At 44.6% G+C, this 11,873-nt stretch overlaps 1 protein-coding gene across 1 annotated transcript; it reads left to right on the top strand.

Annotated features, from left to right (window-relative positions):
* The first annotated feature begins 243 nt into the window (after positions 1–243).
* On the top strand, positions 244–9,019 carry LOC109250434 (integrator complex subunit 6-like). The gene is made up of 5 exons (XM_019421475.2): positions 244–363; positions 5,834–6,014; positions 7,739–7,867; positions 8,276–8,369; positions 8,727–9,019. Exons 2-5 carry the CDS (start codon positions 5,837–5,839, stop codon positions 8,824–8,826), a joined length of 501 nt encoding a protein of 166 aa, XP_019277020.2. The 5' UTR covers positions 244–363; positions 5,834–5,836; the 3' UTR covers positions 8,827–9,019.
* The last annotated feature ends 2,854 nt before the right edge of the window (positions 9,020–11,873 follow it).

The following is an 11,873-nucleotide window of genomic DNA, read 5'->3' as shown; positions in this document are numbered from 1 at the left end:
GTGACCGAGGTCTGTCTGTAGGGGGCGCCTGGCACATGCTAGCGGGGGCGTGGGGGGTGGAAAGACGTGCTTCGTGGCGCTGGGGGACTGGCACAGCAGGCTCCTGGGGGCCCGAGGCTTCTCCAGCACCGGGCTCTGCGCCGAGGAGCAGCATCCGGGGTCTGCAGCTTGGCTTACACGCCCCGGGAAAGTAATAATGTATCAGTCCTCTGGCCACACGCGTGCCTGTGCACACCACTCCCAGAACCCTTAGAGGGCGCATTTCCAGCAACTCCCAGAGGGCACATTTCTAGAAAGTTCCACGTGAGAGGCACCACAGCCTCACCGCCATCGTGCGGGTTGCTGCCAGGCTCCGGGAACAAGGTCAGGATTTTCACACTCGGAGCGCGGATTCTTTTCCCTGGGAGCTGTCCCTGAACTCGGGGGGCGTGTCTCCCTCAGGTGCGGTATCTTGCTGGCTGATCTACCTCAGCTCCGTGGACACAGTTCCTCGGCTTCTGGCCTCAGCCCGGGGGTGGGCGGCGTCTCCCCGGGCAGCGGGTGTCGGCCAGTTTGGTGGTCAGAGAGACAGAGTGCCGCGAGGGGCGTTCCTCGTGGAACCGTCTCGGTGCTGGGGAGGGGACTCTCGTCCGGGGGCTTATCTCAGTCGTGAGCGGGGCTGGGGGGGTTTCCTGGCAGTCCACCCGAGCCGTGCGAGGGCAGCGTTTCCTCGGCGCGTTGCCTCAGCCCCGAGGTTCCTGCCCACGAGGGCCACTGCCTCAGCCTGTGGGAGCCTCTCCTCGGGGCTTGGCTCAGCCTGAGGGGGCCCTTTTCCCTGGGTGCTCTGTCGCAGCCACGATGGCGGTGGGCTTTGCTCGCGTCGGGCGGGTCCCCGGGCGGGTCCCCGGGCGGGGGTGGGGGGGGGACGCTTAGTCCTGGGGAGGCTTTCGTGGGTGCCGCGTCACAGCCAGTGGGGGTGCTGTTCCTCGGGTGTTTAAGACTGGAGTGAAAGTCGCCCTCGGGGGCTCTGTGTGAGCCGTCGGGGAGACAACTTGACGTTGGGTCCTTTCTCAGCGCTGGCGGCTTGGGCTCTTTCTTGGTGCTCCCTCTGCTGCCATCTGGGGAGCTGAGACTGTCGTTGGAAAGGTCCATCTGTGCACGGAAGGGGGACTCCGCCTGGAGTGCTCCGCCTCAGCCCTGGCCGAGGAGGTGTCCCTTCTGCAGTGGGGGGACTAGGCCCCGGCTGCCGTCTCAGCCGTGGCTGCGGAGCCGTGTGGGGCTCTGTCTCAGCCTTTGGGGGGAGGTCTTCGTTGGGTGCGCGGAGGCACTTTGGGGGGGGGTGCTGTTCCTTGGATGCTGTGTCTCAGTTGTGGGGTGAGGTACTTTTCTTTGATTTATTATTTTTTTCTTTTAGCTATGACATTTTATTCTGATTTAAAAAATAAAACTTGTTCCTATTGGGGAAAAGATGAAATGTTATAAATACAAAGAGAAAACAGTAAAGCATGAACATATTTTTTATCTTCCCTTTCAGCAGTTTTTTTTATGTGCAGATACGTTTTAACCCAAATCGAGATCATGCTGCATATCTCAGAACCTGTTGTGTCCTGTAAGTTTATATCATCAGCAGTTTCTCTAGTCGGTCAATGTTAGTGTCAAACCTGTGCTTTAATGGTTACAAAGTACTTGTAGCAATATAAAGATACTTCACCGCTTCTGTAGTGTTAAGCTTTCAGTATATGTGTAATTTTCCACTTTTTAAATTTCATTTATAATATAACACTTATAGACAATATTTTATAAAATTCACATCTATAAATTAGCAGAAACAGTATTGCAGGGGACGAAGTCATGAAACATTAACGTTCAAAAAAATGGCAGCAGTTAGGAAACTTTACAAGAAGGCACATTTTCTTGTCACTTTGGCCATAATTACTCCTGTTAGTACTTAATTTTAACATTTATATGGAATGTAGTGTTTTCTTGACTTACTTTTAACTTTTTTCTTTATTTTTTTGTATTTTTATTTCATTTCAAACATTTTGAACAGGCACTGGTTCATTCTAGCAAAAAAAAGAATTATTTTTTTATTTTTATTTAAAAAATGTTTATTTTTGAGAGAGATGGAGAGCGAGTGGGGGAGGGGCAGAGAGTGAGGGAGATAGAAAATCTCAAGCAGGCTCTGCACTGTCAGCACAGAACCCGACGTGGGGCTCGAACTCACAAACTGTGACATCATGACCTGAGCCGAAATCAAGAGTTGGACACTTAACCAACTGAGCCACGCAGGTGCCCCGAAAACAAAAACTTTTTATTTTATTTATTTATTATTCTTTTTTAAACAAACACTTTTTAAAAGGAATACTGAGAGGGGGCGCCTGGATGGCTCGGTTGTTTATGCGTCTGACTCTTGATTTCAGCTCAGGTCACAATCTCACAGTTCATCAGTTCTAGCCCCACATCAGGCTCCACACTTATTGGGATTCTCTCTGTCTCTGTCTCTCTCTGACTCTAGTGTGTCTCTCTCTGACTCTCCTGTGCACTCTCTCTCATAATAAATAAATAAACTTCAAAAAATAATTAAAAAAAGAATACAGGGTAGCTTTCAACAAACTAGGGGGAAAGTATGTACAATGAATATGAAAGATATGGGGCATATGGTCTTAATATATAAAAACCTAACAGAGAAGAACAAATGTAGTAGTTGGGGAAGTTAAGGGCATTTAAAGAAAAAGCAATTCACTAAAGAAGAAGTAACAATCACCAACGGGTGTATGGGGACATGTTTTTATTCACTAGCAAAGCTGATGTCCGTTGTTTTTGTCTATTGTGTCCTTTTGGGGAACCACGCGTCCTCTCCCTCACAGGGTCGTACCAGAACTGTGCCCCTCCTAACACAAACTAGGGCAGCCCACACTCTTTGCAGACAAAAGTCAAGGCTGAGTTGTTCAAACAGCAACATCTTAAAAAAACTCTTCAGTTCATGCTTCCTGTATCTCCAGAATTACCCTGTTTCAACTGACACCAGGTTGCTCAGTTGTATTTTCCTTGATTTATCTCAGCCTTGAAAGTTCTATCTAACCTTTCAACTATGGCCTTGGGAATCTGGGTGGGAGTCTGGGTCCAGCAATGGATGAGAGTTCTAGATGCACCGCGTTATAAACACTCTACAGACATTTGGGAATCTAGGCCACTCTGGGGGCTGTACAGGGACCTCTCATGATGTTTAAACTGCATTTCTCTGCTGATTAATGAAGTTGAGCACCTTTTACATATGGATTGACCATTTGGGTATGTCTCTATTAAGTGCCTCTTTGGGTCATTTGCTTATATTTTACTGGGATGTTTGTAAACTTTTTAAGTTTATTTATTTATTTTGAGAGAGAGGGAGAGACAGAATCCCAAGCAGGCTCCACGCTATCAGTGAGGATCCCAATGTGGGGCTTGAACTCACAAACCATGATATCATGACCTGAGCTGAGATCAAGAGTCGAACGCTTAACTGACTGAGCCACCAGGGGCACCTGGAATGTTTGTAAGTTTTAAACTGATATAGTTCTACGTAGATACATTCTGGATTCCAGCAATTTTTGGACAGAGAAGTGTATATATATATCTCCAGTTATACATACATGTTTATATATTTAAATACACAAAATTTACATATTATTTATATTTACTATATATTTATACATTATAAATATATATGAATATATGAATATTTTATATATAAATGTTTGTCCAACTATGTATATATACCATTTTGAGTCTCTCCTACCAATCTGTTTTGCTTTTACTCTCTCTTAAAAGCATCTTTTTGATGAACAGAAGTTTTAAATTTAATTCTATCCAATTAAACAATCTATTACTTTTAGTCAGTGCTTCTTTTCTCTTTGTTAAAAAAATCTCTGCTTACCCTAAAGCCATGAAGATAATATCCTAAGTTTTCTACTAGATCTCCTATTCATCTCTAATAAAGTTTTATGGAATGAAATGGGGTAAGAATAAAGGTTCATTTTCTCCCCCTGTACCTATCATGTGGATTTATCAAAGACAGTATCCTTTCCACAATGATTTGAAGGGACTCTTGTGTGATGAATCTAGCTGTTTTGTATTTCCAGGTTTGTTTCTAGGTCCTCTGCCCTTCCACTGGTGTGTTTGCCCAAACTTACTTCATGACCACACTTTTTTTTTTTTTTAATATTTATCTTTGAGAGAGAGAGAAAAAGAATGAGCAGGGGAGGGGCAGAGAGAAGGGGACAGAGGATCCAAAACAGGCTCCCTGCTGACAGCAGAGAGCCCGATGCAGGGCTCAAACCCATGAACTGGGAGATCATGACCTCAGCCGAAGTTGGATGCTTAACCGACTGAGCCATCCAGGCACCCTGACCACACTGTTTTAATGACAGTATTTTTATAGTGAATCTTCATATCCGGTAGGGTGTGTCTTCCAACTTTGTTCTTTTTCCTCAAGACTGTCTTGTGTATTCTGAGCCCTTAGGTATCCATAGACTTTTTACTATCTGCTTGTTAATTTTCAAAAAAAAAAAAAAAACCCACTAACATGGTGGGATTTTAAGCAGGATTGGTAGAGATCACCTGGGGGAGATTTGATCATAATGAGTCTTACCAACAAGAATTTCAATCTATGCAAAAAGTATTTCTCCTCATTTCCTGGAGTCTTTAATTTCTCAGTGATGTTTTGTTCTTTTCATGTCATGCTTTAGCACATCTCTCATTAGGTTCAGATATTTGATGTATTTGATACTATTTTCAATGGCATTTAAAATTTTCTTTTCTGATTATTTGTTGCAGAAATAGAAAAAGTGGTTTTTATTATATCTTATAACTTGACTAAATTCACTTATTAACTCTAATGATTTGTATTCTTTTGCATATTCTATATAGAGAACAATTTCATCTGTGAATAATGACAGTTTTACTTCTTCCTTTCCAAACTTTATAACTATTATATTTTCCGGGTGCTACTGCACTTTTTAGGACCTTCCGGAAATTATTGAGTGGACAGTGGACATCCTTGCCTTTCTTCCAAACTCGGGGAAAAACTGTTTTGATATTTCACTATTAAGTACGACATTTATTATAGTTTTCTCTTGTACATGTGCTTTATGAGATTAAGGAAGTCACCCTGTATTCTAAGTTGCTAATTGTTTTTGTCATGAATAGGTGTTGAAATTTAATCCATTTATATAACTTATATGGTTTTTCCTTTTTTTGTTTGCTTGTTAATGCGACACATCACATTGATTTTCAAATTTCAAAACAATATTGCCTTTCTGCAATAACCCCCCCTCCTAAGACAAGACGTGCATCCTTCAGGATACTATTATATTTTATTTGCTAAACTTTTGCTTAGGATTTTTGTGTCTAAGTTCAGGAGAGATCTTGGCCTGTAGGTTTTCCTTTCCTTCCATTGTCTTGTCAGCTGTTGTGAACAAGTTTGTAGTGGCCTCCTAAAAAGAGAACAGAGAAGAGGAACTATTTCCCCTAACAGGTTGACACAGATTGGTTTGTGCTTCTTCAAAGAGGTAATCATGTTTTTATCCACGTTTGGCTGATGACAGTTGTTCATTCCCTAAGCACTGTGATTATGATTATAACATGTTTGACTTTGTATAGTCTTCTATGTTAGCTTCCTCCGTTTGCCCCCTAGACTGGATGGAAGTGAGGCTGGGTTTCTTGAGAACAGGGTGTTTGTGAGGGCCTGGTAAACCTTGGCCTCCGAGAAAACTCACAATGATGCAGATGCATGTTGTATACACGTATGTACAAGGCGGTTTTACAATGGTTGCATTTTTGTCGTTGATGGACTGTGTTTCTTGATATTTCTCAGGAAATGATGACAGATAAAGCAGAGGAGTCTACTGTTGGGCCCGAGAAGCAAATGAAATGTCATGGAGAACCCATGACTTCTCCTCTGTGTAAGAGTAGGCTGACCAGGGGGCTGCTGTCAGTGATGCTGGAAGGAGAGGGAGCATTCCAGGCCAGGGGCTCAGCCGTGTCTTTGGAAGATGGTGAGGATGCCTGTGCCCCCCTCCCCTTCCTGACCTGCCCCAGTGCAGCCTGGCCTCTGGCTCCTCCCTGCCAGGGAGCAGTTCACTCAAGGTCACCGGCTTTGGGTGACGCTGCCCTTAATTTCTCGGCCACACTGGGCACAGGTGTTCCCACTCTCCTACTTGGAAACCTTCCCGGATTCCCAAGCTCCCCACTCTACTGGTTTCCTTCTCTTTTTTGGTGACCGCTTTCCTTCTTTTTCTTAAAAATTGTTAATGTTTATTTTTCAGAGAGAGAGAGACAGATTGTGAGCAGGGGAGGGCAGAGAGAGAGAGGGACACACAGAATCCAAACTAGGTTCCAGACTCTGACCTGTCTGCACAGACCCCAATGGGGGGCTTGAACCCACAAACCATGAGATCATGACCTGAGCCAAAGTCGGACGCTTAACCGACTGAGCCACGCAGGTGCCCTGGTAACCCCTTTTCATTCTTGTCTTCTGCTTTTCCTTTATTTTTCTCCCTATAAATATTGTAAAAATTCCTGAATCCAACAATTTCTGTCTGTGCTCCTAATTCTCTCTGACATGATCTTTCACCAAGATATTACAGTAGCTTCTTATATGATCTATCATTCTTTTTAAAAAGTTTATGTATTTATTTTTAGGAGAGAGAGAGAGAAGGGAAGAGGCAGAGAGAGAGGGAGAGAAAGAATCCCAAGCAGGCTCCATGCTGTCAGCACAGAGCCCTACGCAGGGCTTGATCCCATGAACCATGAGACCATGACCTGAGCCGAAACCAAGAGTTGGACACTTAAACCAACTGAACCACCCAGGCGCCCCTGATCTATCATTGTAGCTCTGATCTGACTCATACTGTCTACCTCTGCAGCCCGACTGACCATGTGCACACAGAAATCCGACCCTGCCACGTCCATCCCGAAACCCGCCACCAACTCCCCCGAGCACTCAGAACAGAATCAGAGCTCCCGACGCTGGTCTACACGCTCTGCAGGACCCGGGCCTGCCCTCCTCTCCTGCACGCGTCCTCTGGGTGTCCTCCTTGTTCTCTCTGCCTCTGTCCTTTGCTCCATGGCCCCGGCTCGTCCCCTCCTAGGGGCCCTGCACTGGCCCTCATGGCAGCCAGAAGTCCTCCTCATGTGCACAGGCCGCCCTGTCTCCTGTTCCAGACTCTGCCCAGGGGTCACCTCCTCAGAGGACCCTGCCCGACCCTGGGGTCACGGAGACTCCCCTTCCTGCTCTCTGTCACATCCCTGATGTCTTCCTTCCCAACGCACATTCACACTGTGTTGTTTCCTTTGTCCATTTTACGTGTATTACCTGACTTCCCCATGAGAATATGTCAGGTCTGAGATTTTCCTCTGGCCTGTATTTCTGCTATAAAATACAAAATTTAAGAAACCGTGGAGTACATGAATGTCTCTGTGGGGTTGTTCAAACACCCCTGTACCTGACTGCAGCTCAATCTCTAAATTTAGCTTCTACACGCTCCTGTCAGTCACAATATCCACGGGGAGGTGAGGGAAAGTGGTCGATCCACACTGATGGCTTCTTGTCCAACTCCGTTCCCCCAGAGCCTATGAATGTGGCAGGAGATGGTATTCCACGCCAACCAGTTGGATTCTCTGTCTCATGACTTAACCCGTCTCAGCAAAGGTGGGCTGAGTCACAAACCTGGTAGCGATTCACTGGCGGGACGAATCATTCCCAGCTGTCTCTCTACAGATGACCCCAAGGTCACCAGGAAGTCTGTGCTGTTCGGAATGATGCCGGATAAGTTGTCATTCAATCCAGAGGCGATGAATAGTGATGTAAAACATCAAATCATGAAAGAAATTAGACAGCTTGGACGAAGTAAGTAGTGTCAGAACTTGTATCCAGACAAACAAACAAAAACCCATGGGAAGCCCCTCTCATTTCACGACTTGGAATAAATCTGGCTTGCCTCTTGAGGTTGATCTGTTTCCAGAATGGGGTTTTCCCATAATTTAAGATAGCTCATTTTTATTCTAACTGAAATGTCCCAGTAGACTTCTTTTTTTGTTCTTTTTCAGTTCTTAGTTGGTTATTGTTTACCACAATTCCATAGGTAGGTATGTTCAGGTGTCCAGATGTAGGCATGTAAAGCTTGTTACACGTACTATGTAACATTCTAGCCCTTGAATGACTACTGGGGCAGCAGATACACCAAGATTGAGTTCTACCTTCTCTTTGTATTTTAGACATATTGACGGGATTTTTTTTTTTTCTAAATGTCTTCAGAATATGAAAAAATCTTCAAATTGCTTGAAGGAATTCAAGGACCTCCAAAAGTGAGGAGACAGTTTGTTGAATTTGCCATCAAGGAAGCAGCAAGGTGGGTATAGAGAGAAACTCCAGTACGTCTCACACTGGGGCCCAGTGCAGTGTTGGGGGAGGGGTGGGGATGGGACTGCCTGGCGTTTCTCAAACCCTGGTCCTCACTCAGAATTCGTGCTGTCTCTGCAGCTATTTAGATCTATATTATCTAAGTCTCACTCATTCTTCTAAGCTCCAGGAGACTTCTGTTCACACAGAGTTTTAGGTGGGCATTGACCCTGAATGACACTCTTTGTATTTGCTGGATTTTCCCTACCACCAGGGTCCATTTTCTATTCCCATGTAGATTGAACCACATCATAGGGGTTTTTTTGGGGGGTGTCTTTTGGTTAATGACGTGTCTCTTCATTTTCAGATTTAAAAGACGAGACTTAATTAAGCACCTTGAGAAGATACTCGACAAAATAGAATCTGACAAATTTCTCAGCAAAGATAAGCATAGCCCAAACATATAATCCTGTTATCTCAACAATCGAAAAATAAGAACCAGATTGCTGTCTTCTAGAACGGAATGGGATATTGCTGAAGCCTCCTAGCATGTGTTAGTTAAGAGAATTGCCTTCCAGAGGCTAAGAAAAAATTGTTGTAAGTTTTAAAAATTTTATTAATTGTTGTTAATAAAAGCTGGGCTTTTGCCCTACGAGTTCATTTGAAAGGGTAACTTGTGTTTGTTTGTGTTGCCACCTGAGGTGGGAGTTACTATTAAGTCATCAGACTATGGAACAGTCCTAGTTTCTGCAGGTCACATGGTCATAACTGGTGTCTATTACAGTGTCTGCTCACTGTCCATTTCTTTGGAAATGTCCATTTCTTTGCCCTGAGACTGCACCTCACCTAGTCATGGTGCTTGGCCTGGGGGTCGGGTGACTTAATCCTTCTGTACTGAAGGATCTGGACCATTAGATGTCCTGCCTGATTTGGGTGGTTGTAACTTTCCACATACTCTAACCACAAAACATGGGCATATTAGGAAGTGTTCTAGACCTTCCCCACATCCTTATCCTTAGCCACAGCTTAGCAGGGAACTCCATATCCTTGATAGGTTCTACCACCTCGGCCAGTTCAGAAACCCCCTTTGTATCTGTTGACTGAGACAGATGAGCAATCCCAAGTAGTTAACTGGCAGTCTCAACTTCCATTTCAATGAGTCATTGCTGGGTCACCTGTTGATAAAATTTCCCCATTTGGAACAAAAACCTTTGGTCTGGCAGAGCTTCAAGATGTGGGGATGGGAAGCCAAATTTTGCTACTGGATACATCGTAGGAATAAGTGGGAGGAGGTCCCCACATTGCCAGTTCTTCACTGCCGAAGACACAAATGTGGTTATGGGAGAAACGCCATCACATACCAGACGCTAAGATAGAACATTGCCGCCTCCCAGATTCGCCTCAGTTCCAAAAGGAATTGACATCAAGCTGGAACTAACACTGAGACTCCAAGAGTCATTCCGTTATTTATTGAGCCAGCCAATTCAAGATGATAGTGAACATACGATCAGTGAAATCCATTAGCACGACCCCATTGCTGTACTTTATTTCCTGTAAAGTGATTTTCATTCTTAGACATGATACAGTGTAGAATACCATGATGGTGGATATGACATTTTTAAGTGTTTATTTTTGAGAGAGAGAGTGAGAGAGAAATGGAGAGAGTGAACATGCATGAGCAGGGGAGGGGCAGAGAGAGAGAGGGCAGGAGAGAGAGAGAGAGAGAGAGAGCACACGCGTGAGCAGGGGAGGGGCAGAGGGGAGGCATAAGATCCAAAGCAGGCTCCATGCTGATAGCAGCAAGGTGGAAGCGGGGCTCAAACTCACGAACCATGAGATCATGACCTGAGCTGAAGTCTGATGCTTAACTGACTGAGCCCCACCCTTGGATATGACGTTTTTAAGACTACAAATGCTGGTTTTCTATGAGAACTCTGAGTGGGAAGAAAATCCATATCCAGAATAACTGAGTAAGAGCAAAGCACTGCTTCAGTTATGAAATCAGACCCAAGGAATCACCTTGTCACCTTGAAGCTGACCTACCACTCTCAGAAACAGTATCATATTGGCCGCTTATTGTTGGTGTGCTGCCAGCAGATTACACGGTCTGCAGTGGCTCTAGTGAGATGGGTCATGGTAAGTGGAAGTTAATTTTGTTGAGCCCATGAGTAACCATCATAGCCACTGTGACCATCATGTTCCATTACCACTCTGAAGAAGGTGTAGGAGTGGTCCCGGGAACCTAGAGTGGCCTCAGCTAGGAGACATCAAGGAGATAGGGCCCTCAGTCCTACATCCTTATTAAACTAGACCTGAATGAGCTTGGAAGCAATTTCTTTCTCCGAGTCTTTAATGAGCCCGCATGGTCAACGCCTTGACTTCAAATTTACAAGACCCTAAGCAGAGAAACCAATGGACCCTGCCTTGGCTGCTGACCTACAGAACTGTTTGCTAAAATACTTGCATTGTTTTGAGCTGTTAATTCGGGGTAACTTGTTATACAACAATAGAAAATCAATTTGATGGTGCATGGCTGTTGTGAAGTAATAACTGAAAATCGAGCACAATGTTATTTCTTTTCTAGTCCTCTGGTCACAGGGAACTCCCTGTGAAGCCATAGGTGTAAGAACACAGAACTTTCTCTTTTTCTGGGGGTTCCATTCCAAAGTAGCAGGTTTTCAGATCACTTGTCCGTGGATCATAGTGCCACACCACGATGTGTTATATGTTACCACCAGCATCTCAACAGGCCACCTCATTGCTGAGTTCCTTTTTGGTGGTGAGGCAAGATGTAGGAACTTTCTGTTCACCTATGAGCACTATCTTGACATTTCCCAGACTACTAGATCACTAAAAATTTCACTAATTGGGAAGGCGCCTGATTTTGTGTGGGAATTATTTACCAAATTATTTTACATGTTCTGTCATTCAAGTGCGTTGCAATGTGGCCATATTAGTTTCAACTTCTTTATCAACCAGAATAATGTCATCAATGCAACGAAACAGTATCTTGCATGCAGTAAGGGAAAGGTAATCAAAGTCCTGAAAGAATAATTTATGTAATCAAAGTCCCTAAGGAATAATTTTTTAAAATTTTTTTTATTGTTTATTATTTTTGAGAGAGAGAGAGAGAGAGAGAGAGAGAGACAGAGAGCAAGCAGGGAAGGGGCAGAGAGAGGGGGAGACACAGAATTGGAAGCAGGCTCCAGGCTCTGAGCTCTCAGGACAGAGCCTGACGCAGGGCTCGAACTCACAGACCGCGAGATCATGACCTGAGCTGTAGTCGGCCAACCAACCGCCTGAGCCACCCAGGCGCCCCGTCCTTAAGGAATAATTTATGACATAAGCTCATCTCTGATACAGAGATGTCAGGCTGATATAGCCTGAAAGAGGAAGTGAAGGTGCATTGCTGCCCTTTCCAGCTCAAGGCAAACTCCTTCTGGTGATATTCATTGAAGAAGGAAAAAAGCATTTACCCAACCAATACTGTATACCAAGTGCCTGGGGATGTGTT

Source organism: Panthera pardus, unplaced genomic scaffold, assembly GCF_024362965.1.
Source record: "Panthera pardus isolate Hobbes unplaced genomic scaffold, ASM2436296v1 HiC_scaffold_27, whole genome shotgun sequence".
Classification (NCBI taxonomy): domain Eukaryota; kingdom Metazoa; phylum Chordata; class Mammalia; order Carnivora; family Felidae; genus Panthera; species Panthera pardus.
Note: the sequence above shows the minus strand (reverse complement) of the source record. Positions and strands in the feature narration are given on the sequence as shown.

Excerpts from the sequence above, each read along its gene's own strand:
- LOC109250434 (XM_019421475.2), top strand. The coding sequence starts at position 5,837 with ATGATGACAGATAAAGCAGAGGAGTCTACTGTTGGGCCCGAGAAGCAA. Across the intron at positions 6,015-7,738 it reads AGCCGTGTCTTTGGAAGATG|ATGACCCCAAGGTCACCAGG; the intron begins GTGAGGATGCCT and ends GTCTCTCTACAG. Across the intron at positions 7,868-8,275 it reads AATTAGACAGCTTGGACGAA|AATATGAAAAAATCTTCAAA; the intron begins GTAAGTAGTGTC and ends AAATGTCTTCAG.